The following is a 16,617-nucleotide window of genomic DNA, read 5'->3' as shown; positions in this document are numbered from 1 at the left end:
TCTGAGCCTTGGGCAGTCTGTCAAGTCTGTAAGACCCTCTTAGAAAGCATTTTCAGAGTGTTAACCCCATAAGGACCGATCTCCGGGTAGCTCTGGGCTCCTGAGCTGCCGGTGTGCACCCCAGAGGAAGGAGAAGTCCAAGGGCGCTGGTCGCCCCTCGAGATACCGCTCCAGTCCCATCCCTTCTCCTAACCCACAAAGCAAGCTCAGAAACCGCAAATCATCTTAGAAAAGCTCGCCAAGTGGTTCCAGCAAGAGTCGACCAGGGCTGACGACAAAAGAAAGGATATTCGTTCACTAGGGAGCTCATGGGAACAAAAGGCTGCATTCAGTCCTGACACTTGCTCACTGCAGAGCCTGGAGAGCAGGCTCTGTCCGAGGGCACCGTGCTGTTCACAGCCTGGCCTTGCCTACACCTTGCTTAATTTGAAAAAACAGGCTTCCCAATGTCTTCTCGACTTTGCTATTGCTATATTTATTTTTCAATTTGTCTTTCTTAAGGACAGTTTATTTTAAAATGAAAAAATCTATAATAAACATTTCTTCTAAAAGAAAAATCGCAAAACCGTAATAAACATTTCTTCTTAAAAAAAAAAAAAACCACCCAGCTCTGCTGTAGCTAATCACCTCCTCCTCTAAAAAATATACTTTTAAACCACTCTCAGAAAAGAGACTCTATACTATAACTGTAAGGCTGTGTGTGAAGAAGCTAGAAAGAATTTGAATCTTCAGTCTAAAAGGAAGATAGGTATTAAGAGGAAGAAGAAAGGAAATACTATAAATTTATAGTTTAGTGAGTATGGGGTGGGGGAGGGCAACTCCCAAAGGTTAAAGAAGTAGCCCCAGGAAAAAAATGAAAAGAATGATAAAGAGTGAAAATGAAAGCAGGTTTCATAGGTTCAAGAGGCATTGCTAAAGTGAAAGCAAGGGGATCATAATAGCAAATGTAGGAGGGTTGTGGGTAAATCTCCAACCTTTTGAGGTAATACGATGGGTGGGCACTTATTATCTGCCACATCCTTGGTCTCAATGTCTGAGACACAACATAAAATGCCACCCTTGTTCCAATCGATGTGGCAATTTTATGATCAAGAGTGATAGATTTATTAAGAACCCCTTACCACTTGCAAAAACCGTTCTGCTCCAGCTTGTCACAGGCAGAGGGGATCCTAGAAGTCTTAAACTAGAAGAGACGTTGGCCCATCCCCTGGTTTTCTAGTTGTGGGGAAGATGGAACCGATCTCGAATGGTCTTGGCCTGCGGTGGCTTGAAGCAGGATTTTGGTTCCCCGGCCAGAGACTGAAGTCAGGTGGCGGCAGGGGGAGTGCTGAATCCTAGCCACTAGACCATCAGGGACAGTGGCCAGTGACAAGGCCCTGGCCCATCAGCTTTGTAGAAATGAATTCCCACAAAGAGACAGAAAGTAGTGAAATAAGTGTTCATTAGGAGGAAAAAGGATACATGTGAATAGACTCATACAGGCAGACTCAGAGGAAGAGTCATGCCCTCATGGTAGTTTGAATCACTTTTACGGGGCATTTCTTCCAGGCTTCCTTTGGCCAATCATCTTGCTTTGCCTGGTTCTGAGTCTGTATTTGGTTTATCTCAGGGTCTTCCCCTGTGTGTGTGCGCGCGCATCTCTTAGCCAAGGTGGATTCTAGCAAAGAGACCTATATGGGTAGGTTGACATCACCTACTATGGTGTGGTGCCCCCTCCTTTTCTGACCTCCGAGGATCCTTTCTGCGCCTGTGTAGTGGGGAAGGTCTCCTTGACTTCGAGGATGAGGAATATGGGTCTCTTTATCCCTTATCTGGGCAGGGCTCAGCTTCTCCTCCCTCCTGTCTCCCTAGAAGGGGACAAACCCCAGCTGCTCAGCCTGGGGCCCACCTATCTCCTGCCTCAGAACCCACAGAGAGAAGGTGGAAAGTCCAAGGTCATGCTGCTAATTAGACCAGAGCGTGGACCAGGCTCCCCTCCCTGGAGGGTCTTAGGGGCTGTGTAACTTGGAGTCTCCTATTGGAATGCTATCTGGGAAGGATAACACGCTGAGCTATTACCATGTATTCACATTTTAATACAATTATTTTTATCAAATGTTCTAAGCAGCTACCTGACACAGGTCTAAGAAATTAGACACAGAGTAAATACATTTTAAAGGCAGTAAAAATATGGCAAAGACTAAATGGGGGGCAGTAAGCAGGTAAAGCAGCCCAGAAGATAAACTCTACTGAACAATTTTGCCTAGGGCTATTTCCTCTGTTTAAAAAAAAAAAAAAAGTTGGTTTTTATCTAGGGTAAGGTATGCTAGGTACGCGGAGGAAAATTCCAGAGTTGCACACTACTAGCCAAAGTCACTACCTTAAGAGCAAGAGGAAGGTGCAGCTGCTTGGAGGTTTCTGCTTTCCAGTCTGGAAGAAGTGGTCTTGTTCAGATATAGTGAAAGAGAAACAATTATATTTGATTACAGAAAAGGATCTCATGACTCTACAAAACAGTTAAACTCAGACCTTCAAGATGATCATGTTTTAAGCTACTGGGTCGGTGGGAGTGGGGAATGTGGAGAGAGGAGGGGGCTAGGGACACAAGGAAAAGGTAAAAAAGAAGAAGAAGAAAAAAAAGAAAACTCCCCTCGCTAACAGTCAGAATTAAAGAGACAGAAACAGTGGAGAATAAGATTCCAAAATCCCTGGGGGTTCTTTGGATCTATTCAAATTTTCTTATCACATCCAAGCAGGGAATTCATCACTTAGGGTAACCAGGTGCCACTGGGAGGCTCCAGCAGGAGGTAAGCCTGCTGAAGAAATGAAAGAACTACCAAACAGCCCTAGGGCTTCCCCGCCAAGCACTTTTCCCTCCATTCCTCACACAGAGGAGCTCCTCGTAACCTAGCAACCACCTGCCGGGTCCCCTTTCACGCTGCCTTACTGACGTGCAGCAATGCCAACTGTGGGAAGTGCTAGGAGGACACAGAGTACAAACTGGACACGACTGAACGGTGGAGTCACTCCCTGTCTCCTGCCACGACACAGCAGCCCCATCACCCCATGAAGTATGGGTCAGCTCAAGTGCTTCCTCTCGCCCAGACACGAGGAACCAGGGGTGGTCCCGGACCTCGCTCTTAATCAGAGCACTGGGAAAACCAGGTGAAGACGGTTAGAAAGTCTCCATGGTAAGGGAGACTTGGGAAGGCGGCTCCTAAAAGGATGAGAACGGCTGTCAGTTGGCCCCAACTGGGTGCTTCTACTGCCGAGATGATACCCAGTCAGATATCCGCTTGCTCCCCACCCCCCCCCCCGCCCCCATTCTGAGGTCACAATGAACTGCTAAAACTCTGACTCTACCAGAAAGCGCCCTACAGGAGGCAACATACTTTACATAGAATACGTTTGTCCGTGCCCGAGAAAGGGGATGATAGGGAAGAAACAGCTCAAAGTCAGAGGGCCAAACTGCATCCACTTTATCTGCACCTCTCACCTCCCTCAATCATCTTCAGCCACCCTCCAGGCTCTAGGCACCAGCTGGCACAGATATACGAGGGCTTGGAAGCATGGGCTGGTCAGCAGGGCTCAAGAGGGTAGCTAAGTCTGAAATGCTAGGACGGGCCTGCGCTGGCCCAAGACAACTGACACGTGGGTCCATTCAGACCTTGAGGCCCAAGGCCTCTATGAGTGTGTTTTCAGAGCTTTAGTGCCCATGGAGGCAAATGAAAATACCCTACATTCACTCAGCAAATCCCCAAGCCATTCCTCCAAACCAAGGGCAAAGTGAGAAAGAAAAAAAAAATGCAATGCATCAAGGAGGGACGTAGAGATTTCATCTCTAAAGCTCTGACCGGATTCAGATGAGGATGGGAGGAAAGAGTAACCTTCGGAACACCTCAGCGAGTCCTTGAAGAGGGTACTCCTTGAGCCACCAAAAGCAGTTCTATCACTGCCAGGGAAGGCAGGGGGAGCCCAGCTAGATGGAAGCACCGACAACCTCACACCTCTTCTCAGTCAACACGACAACTCACAATGACCAATATTCATGAATGAGATGCAATAGCTTAGATAATACTAAGTAAGTCAGTCCTTCCCAAAGCCTCTGCTTAGGTTTAGAATTCATCACTGGATTATCTTAAAAAGCTGGGACTTCAGTAAAAGAAAAAACTGAATTATGGAGTAAGGGGAGCGGGTGAGCACAGCTTGAGTGAGCCTGCAGTGGGAGATAGTCAGTTTCTGGAACATGGCGTGCAGTGAGTTCTAAAGGACAGCTGTGATTTACACACTGCAGAAGTCTAGGGCACATTTTTTATGTTATGGTCAAGTCAAATCATAGTTTATGTGGATAGTGTCCCCAAATTCCTTGCAGTGTACAACCTGCACAAAAGCGTATGTGATGCCGCCAACACATCATTTATAAAGCCCTGACCAGAGTCTGACACAGCAGCCCTGCTGGTTTAGGATTACACGTTGGCTGCAGTTAAGCTACAGCTTAGACGTAGTGGGGGTAGAAGAGAGGGGAAAAATAAAATCCACCTCCATTCCAACAAACTTTATTATGACCGCCTCCAGTGGCCACGTGGTTCTACTAGAGTTTTCTCCTCTAGGAGAAGCTTTAGACCTTCCATTCTCTGGTCTAAAGGGAAGAAATGCCAAAACCCTGGGGCAGGCACAGTCACAGGCACACAAAAAGCAACAGGCCGAAATACTCCGAAGCCAGGATGCGGGAATAATAAAGACAAAATGTGGCTCCTAGGAGGCAAGAACCTTAAGTCCTAACTTGTACCATGATTTCTCCTAAAATTTAATGATATATTTTTGTTATGAGAAATCTGAGTTCTCTTTTCTGTTGTAGGTGCCAGACGTAATTACAGTTCTCGAAAATAAAATAAAATAAAACAAAGATACACACCTGAAAAATGGGGGGGGGGACAGAAGTGAAAAGCATCATTTCTTTCTGTTCAGAAGATTGTTTAGAAGCGTTGAGTATTTGGACGCACTGAATGTCAGCCTCACTGGAAAGTAAAGTATTACACAGCTCATGGTCCCAGATTAGCCACTGAACAAGAGGGTGGCTGCTGAAATGGAAAGGATGGCTCAGGAAGCCTCAGGGAGCCTTCAGTCCTCCACTGAAGGTAAACACAGCTTCACAACTCCTGTCTGCCATTCCAAAATCCAAAAACTCTGAAAACTGACAATTTTAAATAATTCATTTAGCAGCAGAACAAACCCAACCTCATTTGGTGGCAAAATGTGACCTGAACTAGGTAAAATCATTTGTAGTCTATTTATCCCACTTCACGTGAACATTCTCACATTTCACTGCTGAAATGATGGGCTTGATTGTGGGATGCTGACCCCAGCTCCCTTTGGGGGTGTTATATATATATGTACCATATTACCTTTCCGAAAAATTCTGAAGTTTTAAAACACATCTAGCCCCCAGGGTTTCAGATAAGGGGAAGAGTTTGTAAACTTATAATAGGGTGACATAAGACCCCTGCAAAGATTACTAAAAGCCCAAAACAGTCAAATTACATCCTGGTGGTTTCAATCTAACCAGCTTCCTACACAAGCCAGATGGTGACATTATCTGGCAACACTGTGTTAGAAATGGGAAATCTATTACCACAGGCTCCCTACTACACGTTAAATCCTGGTTTCCTACCTTCACATATTCCAGAGTTGGGTCCAGAAGATGCTGATCCCTGAAAAGAGAAAATATAAATATGAGAACAATTGGGAACAATGCAATCTTACCCTGGGTAAAATGTACCCAACATTATTTCACCCTGTTCATTCACATTATTGAGATGGCCCCACCTCCCAGGCAATACCCACAGCAGACAGATAAGGAAGTTAGAACAGACAGAGATTTCTTTCACAGGTGTCTCCACGGGGTGGAGGACGTATAGGATACCACCATGACCTCAGTCTAGAAGCTCCACATGTTTTCCTGTCAAATTCAAGCTCCAAGAGTTAGACTATTCATATGTGGTAATTCTAGATTCACTCTGAACATAGAAATTAGCCTAACGGTCCGAAGCAAAGAGCTGTGAGAGATGCAAGTAAAGCAGGGCTGGATGCCCAAACCTGCAACACTTTGGACCAGGCAACTGTGTCACACCCACTTTGACAGAAAACGGAGGCTCAGGTGGGCAGATCGGCTGCTCAAGGTCACCCAGCACCCGGGTGAGTGAGTTCTGAACCCAGCTCTGCTTCTAAATCACCTTTCTCTTTTGCTGTCAAGCTGAGCAATTCATCCTAATTTTCTTTGGTGCCCCGGTGTTTTTTCTCTCCCCATTTAATGTCTGCTCATGTCTATCATACTGTTAGGATTAACCAGACAATTAAAAGTAAACAGCAGTGGTGTCACTGAGGAGGCTGACTTATTATAGTGGAAGAGGATCTAAGGCAAAGGAAAAGAGGGAGAGACATGAGAGCTGACGTTTCCAGCACCGGCAGAGTTACAGCAAAGTGCCCCCCTTAACAGACTATGTGAAAAGACAGCTGCCTTCAGAGACTTAAACTCCACAAAATCAACACATCACCCTGCAGAGATGGGATCATTTTTTAAAGGACAGAATGGCTCTGTAGCCGACAGGAGTAGTCTTCTTAAGGTGGGGGTGGGGTGTCAGTATACCTACAAAGTGGACGCATCCTTCAGAAGGCGGGGGATCACTACCGGCAAGCAGCTGCCTCTGGAAGGGTGAGCTCAACCCCAGACCCTTGGGGGCTTGGATGCTTCCCTCTGTGGAGAGACTGCAGCCCTTCTCCCCTGAACAGGGGCAGCAGGACCCCTGCTGGGACACAAGGAGTCGATCCCACAGCTCAGGGGCACACCATCTTGTTGTGAAATGGATCCAACCCCCAAAGCTATTCCTGGAGTGGTCTGTCCACTTAGGGCTGCACACAGGGCACACGCACAGAGGCAGGCTGGCCTCGGAGATGCTCCTCTCGGATGTACAAACGGATTAGGTTCTGAAATGAGTCCCTTTGTAAGGCCAAAGTATCTGAGAAGGGCTTAAGCTCAAAGTCCCTGGTGCATTTCCATCAAAGAGGGGTATAAATCAGTCTTTCAGAGCCTGAAAACCAGGCATACTCTTTGCCTCCAAGCTTGTGTGTGTTAATCAGGCATCTTTTCCCAAAGCAGCCGAGTCCGTCTGCTGTGCTGGGTCACCACCTCTTCTGCTGCAGTCTGGACATTGCATTGATATCATCAGACTTCGCGACCATGGGACCACCCGGCTAGTGACTAAAAACTTTGTCAGCAGGGCTTTGGTCATACTCCCCTTTAAATTCGAAAACTCCTGGTTTTCTACTGAATTAACATTTTAGGCTTATAGGCATCCGGTCTTATGCTAATCATCTGGCCCAGTGGCCTGGCCCTGGGCGTGCAGAAAGATGTTAGAACCACTGAAATGCCGTTTCTCATCTTCTTCAAGTTTCTATTTTTACGTAAGTTCTAAAATGTACATTATATACATTCAGACACATATGTCAATGCATGGATAAACCGTGTAGGTGTGTGCTTTTTAAACCAATGATTTGGTCTCGGGATCTCTTTACACTCTAAATAATTGAGGACTGAAAAATTTTGTTCATGTGGGTTATATCTACTGATTACTGATATTAGAAATTAAATCCGAGAAACTTGCAAAATATTCATACATATTTTTAAAGTAAATCCATTATATGTTTAAATAAATAACGTTTTAATGAAAAACAGATATGTTTTTCATAGCAAGAATTTAGTGAGAAGAGTGACATTGTCTTACATCTTTGCAAATCTTTTAAACATCTGGCTTACCAGAAGACAGGTAAATCCTCACATCTACTTCTGCATTCAATATGTCGTGATATGTCTTGGTTGAAATAAATGAAGAAAATCCACATTCACAGTTATGTAATTGGAAAGGGAGGGATATTTAATAGACTTGCATATAATTATGGATGTTCTACTTCGATAACATGCCAAAACTTGACAAGTAGTAGTTTCTTAAAGGTTAGCTGTGATGTGGAATCTGAAACCATATCTCTTACTCTTTTCCATCTGTCCTGCACTTTGAATGGCCATTTTGTCCATGTGTGATTCCATAACCACTATTCTGGAAAACACTGGTTCACTGAGTTATACAGATTTTCCAAATTTTGACCCATTTCATTATCATGTAAAAGAAGAATCACATTGGTTAATACCATCACTGATCTCATCAGAAGTTACTAGGTACTGGGAATTGCCAAGCTTATGGCAGAGGATACAAGTCTTCTAACTTGAAAGCTTGAATTTTTTCATTGGCAACTAACATTGTCAAATATTTTCCCTGAGCTCCATTCCATTCATTTTGGGGAACCTATCTGCCAAATACCAAGACCACACAGTCATGATCGGCAATTTTAACTCTTTTTTTAGGTGATCAAAGGTCATTCTTTTAGTAAATTCTTTTTAGAATTTTGTCCAGGATCTGCTCTCCGCACCAGATTTAGCTGTAAAAATCCTTTTCCTTTTACCTACTGGAAGCTGAAACGTTCCTCTCTCCCTTTCTCTAGAGATGTACCTGAAAACTCTGAGCTAGTTCTCTCAGGATAGACCCCTCAGACTCTCTTGGGGAGGGTGTGGGACAACCAACACGAGTGCTGTGTATGAGTGGCTCCTGAGGCAGCCCCAGCTGCAGCAGGGTCGCCGCTCAGAGATGGGGTCACCTCAAGGCAGGGTGGCCCATGTAAGACAGGCGGGGACCTGGGACCCATTACTGCAGTGCTTGCACCTGGACAAATATCTCCTGGAGCAACGGAATATAAAGAAACTATAAAGAACTAAAGATAACTGCACACGTGCACGGTTGGGGCAAATTATGAATAAGATACAAAAAGGCCAAAACCCAGCTGCCACTTCTCAGGTGCCAGGAGCAAAAGCAGGGTACTGCGCATGAGCCCTGCACACAGCACCACCAAGAGGATGGGCAGACCACCTAATCCACTCTGGCCCGACCCACCGATCTGCGCCTGCGCTCACCCCGTTTAAGGGACCAGCTCTCCCCCACTGAGGGAGCGAGCAAGGGTACCTGTTACTTGTTTTCACTCCCTCGTGCTGCAGCACGAGTCCCAATAAAGCCTTGCCTGAATTTCTTGTCTGGCCTCTCATCAATTTCTATTGATTAAAGAGTCCGAGGACCCAAGTCAGTAACATACCTGCTCTCCCCACCACCCTGCTCTCCTGCCCAGAGACCCCTGCACCTAGGAGCCTGGGGTGTTCTCCCAAGTGTCTCCCCAGCCTCGGATGAACTCCCGTGTTCCTATGGCGCTCCTCCACCACACACACTTCTTTTGGCAAAAGAGAAGGAAAACAAGAGCTGCTGGTTAGGGATAAAACTGAAGTCCCCTCTTGACCCCGCCCCCAAATGAACTCTGCTAAGGAAACCTTGCTCATTCTGTTCCCAGAGCAGAGGGGGATCCAAGTTCTAGTTCAGTGCACCAAGGGGTGCCCTAGTGGATCCTTGTGTTCTTCTACTCGTCCTTTTTTTTTCTTTTTTTTGCGGTACGCGGGCCTCTCACTGTTGTGGCCTCTCCCGTTGCGGAGCACAGGCTCCGGGAAGCGCAGGCTCAGCGGCCGTGGCTCATGGGCCATGTGGGATATTCCCGTACCAGGGCACGAACCCGCGTCCCCTGAATCGGCAGGCGGACTCCCAACCACTGCGCCACCAGGGAAGCCCCTACTCGTCCTTTTTAGAGAGACGAGGGAAGATAAGGAGAGTATGATAAAACTGAGTGAGTGTGTTATAAATCCAAAAGCTTTAAAAATCATTGCCTCGAACCAAATTAAAATTATATTTAAATGCAGAAGTGCTGTGTCTCCTTTCTCAGCCAGCCTAACCCTAGCCCTAACCCATCTAACCAGAAAGAAGACATGAGCTGGAAAACATAGCAGTTGGCCCTGTAGCCCCAGCCTCTAATTTGAAATCGAATACCCTATTATTCATACAGGACTGTGCCACAAACACTCCTTAAACCATATCTTTATATTCCCCAAAAGAGATCACTGGAAAACAAACACAGAAACTTGGCAATGTAAATGAAAAGCTTTTTTAATCTTTTTTTTGCTTATGTCAATTATGAATCTCCACCCATGTGAAACGGTGATGTTGTGTGCATCTCTCTTTACAACTGCAGAGTCTGGCAGGCACCGTGGCCCCTCCGTCAGGCAGGCTGCCCCGCTGAGCGCCATCCACAGACCGCAGGAAAGCAGCAGGATGAAACTGGACTCTCCTGTTATTTTGTTCTTAGGTTTATTAAGTTTCAAATAACATCACTGTGTTTACTCTGGTTAAATCATTCTTTCCAGCATCCCACTTTCTTAAGTTCATACTGAGGGATGTTTAGCTGGGAGTCACAGAAATGTTATACATATTTACTATTTTAGTTTGTTTCTCATCGGTAACCAGGTTAATAATATCCTCCCTCTCAAAAGGACACTTGATGTATAAGTGGTTGCTATTTTGAGTGAAGAGGTTTTCTGTCTTGAATACACAAACAAAATTTCACTAACATAGATCTTTTCTGAGCAGTTCGAATACAGATGGAGATGGAAGTGCCCTATGTCTGTCTTCAATTAGAGAATGTTTTAAGTGAATGGATGTTTCCTTATTTAAATACTATAGACTAACTTAATGGCTAATGGTGTTGCCACACAAATGTCCCTTTGGATAAAACATAAAACGGAATTGCTTGTAATACATGATTATTTCATACAATGGAGGGATGTGAGAAACTAGATCCAGCTATTCCAGACTGAGGCTCCCCTTAAACTCCACGCACAACAGTGATGTGCAGAGCTGGCACACTTCCTCTGTGCAGGTGGCATGGTGTTTCCATGCATGTTCACTGTATGTTTATTTATTTATATATGGTCTCTCCCTCTACAAGGTGAGCAACCCAAGAGTAGTGATGTGTCTACTTCATGCCCAGTATGTCCCACAGTTCTTGCATTCATCCCACAAACATTATCAAGCATCTACAATATGCTATGCAGTTGGCCAGACAACAGAAATACGAGAACCAAAGACAAAGGCCCTGCATTTAGAGAGGTTGCAGGCAAGTGGGGAACACAGATCAATTGATCCAGCACAATTCAAGTTAGTGAGAGTGTCAGTGGGAGGTTTGAGGGCTGAGTAGGGACTTGTCCCAATGAAGAAGCTGTGGGGTAGATGGTGATGAGACATGCCCAGGCAATGAGAGAAGCACGTGACAATATGGTACGTCTGAGGAACCACAGTGTTGTGGAGTTAATTCCCCGCTGGCCCAGGCCACCATCATCTCTTCCCTGGACGCCTGCATTACCCTCCCCAATTCTACTCCATCTCCACAATCTCCACGATAGCAGCCGTGCTACTACTCAGATCACTCCCCTGCTCAAAATCCTCTAACATCTCCCATCCAGTCAGAACAAAACCCTGAGGTCCCCACCGTGGCCTTCAATGCCCTGGTTGGCATGACCCCAGCCAGCTCTCCAACCTCATTGTGTTAGGCAGAATTTCAAAGATGCCCCCTCCCAAGATTCCTGTCCCTTGGTGAGTCAGTCAAACACTAATCTAGGTACTGCTGTGAAGGGATTTTGCAGATGTTATTAACATCGCAAGTCAGCTGACATTAAGACAAGGCAATTATCTGAGGGGACCTGACTTGAAGAGGGAGGGGGATTTGACATGAGGGACACTGTTGCCAGTGTGACATTATGAGAGGGTCTGTGATGAGGCCCAAGACACAGAACCTCCAGGAGATGGGAGCTGCCCCTGGCAGATGGCCAGGAGATGGAGACCTCAGTCCTACAACTGCAAGGAATTGAATTCTGCCGACGACCTGAATGAGCGTGGAAGCAGATTCTCCCCCAGAGCCTGAGGTGAGAACGCAGCTGTTGACATCTTGAGTGAGACCCTGAGCTGAGAACCCAGTTGAGCCATGAAGGACTTCTGCTCTATAGAAACGGTGAGGTAACAAACAGGTGTTAAGTCACCAAGTTTGTGGTGGTGTTACTCAGCAAAAAAACGCTAATACGCTTGTCTATTCCATCCAAGCCCTACTGACTTTTCTTTCTGTTGCTCAAACATATCAAGCCGGCTCCTGCTGCTGTGGCTTGGCACTTACTGTTCCTTTGCTTGGAATAGTCTCCCCAGATATACTCGAAGGCTCACTCCTCACAGCTCTCAGGTCTCTCTCAAACATCGCTTCCTTAACCATCCCATCTAAATGAGCACCACCACCCTCTATCCCCTTTTCTGGCTTCATCTTCTCCCATATTATCTGATATTATATGAAATGTTTATTTGCTCATGGTCTGTCTGTTTCCCAGAATATAATCCTGCAAGAGTGGGGCTTTCTCTGCTTTGTGTACCTTGGTGTCCCCAGTACTTTGCACATAGCAGTTGTTCAGAAACCACTTGCTGAATTAACGAAGAAAAGAACAACTAACGGAAGCACAGGGCTGGGGGAAGCAGCAGGACTGGTGGGGGTTGGGAGACCAGGATGAAGAAGAGGCAGAGCCGGATCATAAGGGGCTTGGACGCCACGTAAACACATTTAGACTTTATCTTGAAAGCAGCGGGATTTGTTCAAGGCTCTTAAGCTGGAGAATAACCAGAGATTTGTGTTTTAGAAAAATCCCCCTGCAGCAGTGTGGAAAATAGATTAGTGGGGGGCAAAGCGGAGTCAGGAAGACTAAAGGAGAGGGTACTAAAGGGGTCTGGGTAAGAGATGACGAGGCCTGGATTAGAGCGATAGAGGGAGTGGGGGGATGGTGTACAGACTTGAGAGACTTTTAGAACTGTGAATAGATAGACCTTGGTAAATGGCAGGATTTGGTGGGTGAAAGGGAAGAAAGAGGTAAGGACACTCACTGAATTCTTTCTAAGGGAACTGGGTAGATGGTGCCTAGCACTTGGCAGGGACTCCATACATTTGTTAAGAATGAATTAGCAGGGACTTCCCTGGTGGTGCAGTAGTTAAGAATCCGCCTGCCAACGCAGGGGATATGGGTTCGAACCCTGGTCCGGGAAAATCCCACATGCCACGGAGCAACTAAGCCCGTATGCCACAAATACAGAACCTGCGTGCCACAATTCCTGAAGCCCACGCGCCTAGAGCCCGTGCTCTGCAACATGAGAAGCCTGTGCACTGCAACGAAGAGTAGCCCCTGCTCGCCACACTAGAGAAAGCCCGTGAGCAGCAACGAAGACCTAACACAGCCAAAAATAAATTAATTAATTTAAAAAAAAAGAATGAATTAGCAAACACCTCTGCCTCAAGCACCATACTGTACTAACTAGACTACCAGGTTCTGAATTAATAGGACTTTACCTCATTACCATCCATGTTCCAGTTAGCAGTCCACACGATTGCTGCCGTTTAGCTACTGAATGTCTCAAATAAGTTCTCCTTCCTTCTCAACAGATAAATAAGTTACTTTCAGGAGAGTCTTTCACATCCCTCAGATTATGAACACATAAATCTTTCCCTTAAAGTATGATGAAATATAACATTTAAGGGACCCCTTCACACCAGCAAAAGTAGTTAACTCATGAAGGAAAGCCAGAGAACAGCAAAACCAAGTAGCTGTGCAGAAGCTAGACAAGAGTGCCCGATTTTGGGCTTCCCTGGTGGCGCAGTGGTTGGGAGTCCGCCTGCCGATGCAGGGGACATGGGTTCGTGCCCCGGTCCGGGAAGATCCCACATGCCGCGGAGCGGCTGGGCCCGTGAGCCATGGCCGCTGAGCCTGCGCGTCCGGAGCCTGTGCTCCGCAACGGGAGAGGCCACAACAGTGAGAGGCCCGCATACCGCAAAAAAAAAAAAAAAAAAAAAAAAAGAGTGTCCGATTTTATATAACCCTTTGGTCTTCTCCATCACCCCTACCTCAGTTGCCACTGCTTGCTTATGTCTTTTCCGCAGGACTGTAAGCTCCCTGAGGTCAGCGGCTACCTCTGTCTTGCTCACCAATGTGAACAAGCACATACAAAAGTATTTGTCACACAGCAGCCAATTAATAAATAAACAAGGACAAAAATGCACAAATGAAAATATAAACCACAATTAATCACCCTTATATCTATATAATCCAAATAAGGCCTCAGAAAATTCGAAATTTCTACGATGGGACCTCCCTTTGCTAAATCTGGTAGACCAGATATTCTCAAAATTAAATGATAATCAAATTACAGATGTATTTCCAAATACATGTTGAAGTCACAAGAAAGGGAAAGTCTCAGGAAACACATACAAAACAGATACAGAAACAGAACAAATCAAGAACACAAAATGTGAATAACAGCAACAAAAAGGTAAGGAGGAAAGCAGGGAGGCTAAGCCCTGGGTTCATACGAGTGAGCAGCTAACCCCAAAGCCCCACATAACACCCACCTGAACCATCAGAACGGGACTACACCACCCACTACAGAAGGAATGTGCTAAACACAACACAACACGAAACAAAAAACAAGCTCTAGCAAAGGGAACCAAGGAGAGCTACTGTCTCCACCACAGATTCCGATGGAAAAAAAAAATAATAGTCTCCCCTAAGAATCTGTAACCACAAGTAAGCCTTTGGGATTCATATTTATATGACCTGCTTTGACAGAGAATCCAAAACTGAAAAAAAATTAAAGCGTCTGGGTTGGTGGCACCATTAGCAAGGAAACAATGTAAATCCTTTCTGGAGGAAAACTAGATCTGCAACAGAAAGCTACTCAGGATATCCACAAGTTTGGTTAAATACAAAAATTCCCTTTCAGAAATAACCATATACATGAGAAAACAAGCCCCAATGACTGAAAGTTAGCAGAAATGACAATAGATTGAGATCCCCAAAGACTTCAGATATTGGAATTTCAGATATAAGCTATAAAATAATGATGTACGATAAATTTTTTTTAAAGATGGAATAAAAAAGTGACCTAAGAAGAAACAGGCAGACATAAAAATAATCTACTATAACTTCCAGAAATGAAAAGCTAATTGATCAAAATACCTAGATATAAAGAATTATAAAGATAACCTTTTAAATAACTTAGACATGACTAGAGAAAACATTTATGAATTAAAACAAATATATAAAGAGATTACACAAAACACAGCTCAGAGAGAAAAGGTGAATAATAATATAAAAGAGACATTGAAGGTAGAATGAGAAGGCTTAATTAACCAGAACTCTAGAAGGAGAGAATTGAGAGAAAGGCAAAAAGCAATAGTCAAAGAAATAATGATGGGAAATCTTCAAAATTAATGAAAGATACTAATTATCAGATTCAGGCATCCCATGAGTCCTAAGCAGCGTAAACAAAAATAAACACATTGTAATGAAACTACAGACCACCAAAAACAAAGAGAAGATCTTAAAAGCAGCAGAAGAGCAAAGAAAGTCTTCCCCGAGATCAATGACAATTAGACTGACAGCAGATTCTCATCAGTCTAAAGGGAAAGTGAGGAGCACAAAATTTCTTGCTCAGCAAACTACCTAGAACAAGGGTGAATAAAGACAATTTGAGACAAATGAAAATCGAAAATACCCTTCAGGAAGCAGGAAAAGGATGCCAGAAGGAAAGCTTAAGATCTAAGACTGAATGATGCACGAAGAACTGGTAAACACGTAGGCAACTCTAAACCAGCACTGACAGTGCAAAACAAGACAAATATCTAATAACAGTATGGTGGTTCTTCAAAAACTTAAAAGTAGAATTACTACATGATCCAGCAATTTGCCTTCTGAACATATACCCCCAAACACTGAAAGCAAGATTTTGAAGAGATATTTGTGCACACATGTTCGTAGCAGCATTATTCACAGAAGCCAAAAGGTGGAAGTAATCCAAGTGTCCATGAGTAGATAAATGGATAAACAAGATGTGGTATATACACAATGTGGTATATATACCATGGAATATTATTTGGCCTTAAAAAGGAAGAAAATTTTGACACATGCTACAATATGGAAGAAACTTGAGGACATTATGCTAAGTGAAATAAGCCTGTCACAAAAAGTCAAATAACTGTATGATTTCACTTATGTAAGGTACCCAGAGTAGTCAAAATCATAGAGACAGAAAGTACAATGGTGGTTGCCAGGGGCAGGGGAAGAGAGAATGGGGAGTTGTTGCTTAATGGGTGCAGAGTTTCAGGTCTGTCACACAGAGTGAAGTAAGTCACAAAAAGAAAAGGAAGTATATTAATGCATATAAGTGGAATCTTGAAAAATGGTACAGATGAACCTATTTGCTGGGCAGGAATAGAGATGCAGACGTAGAGAACAGACATGGGGACACGGTGGGGAAGAGGAGGGTGGGATGAATTAGGAGATTAGGTTTGACAAAAGTACACTACCATGTGTAAAATAGATAGATGGCTAGTGGGAAACTGCTGTATAGCACAGGGAGCTCAGCTCGGTGCTCTGTGATGACCTAGATGGGTGGGATGGGAGGGTGGGAGGGAGGTCCAAGAGGGAAGGGATATATGTATACATATAGCTGATACACTTCATTGTACAGCAGAAACTAACACAACATTGTAAAGCAATTATACTCCAATAAAAATAAATAAAATAGGACTTCCCTGGTGGCTCAGTGCTTAAGAATCCGCCTGCCAATGCAGGGGACA

The 16,617-nt window shown here is 44.7% G+C and overlaps 1 protein-coding gene across 2 annotated transcripts in view; it reads right to left on the bottom strand.

Annotated features, from left to right (window-relative positions):
• The window catches only part of BCAR3 (BCAR3 adaptor protein, NSP family member), a 116,687-nt gene that overhangs the window by 73,615 nt on the left and 26,455 nt on the right, over positions 1-16,617 (bottom strand). For both annotated transcript variants that reach the window (XM_082670547.1, XM_082670548.1), the window contains exon 3: positions 5,651-5,690. In XM_082670547.1, coding sequence (XP_082526673.1) covers positions 5,651-5,690 — 40 coding nt within the window. The remainder of the gene's footprint in view (positions 1-5,650; positions 5,691-16,617) is intronic.

Source organism: Grampus griseus (assembly GCF_964374135.1).
Source record: "Grampus griseus genome assembly, chromosome: 1".
NCBI classification, from domain to species: Eukaryota; Metazoa; Chordata; class Mammalia; order Artiodactyla; family Delphinidae; genus Grampus; species Grampus griseus.
Note: the sequence above shows the minus strand (reverse complement) of the source record. Positions and strands in the feature narration are given on the sequence as shown.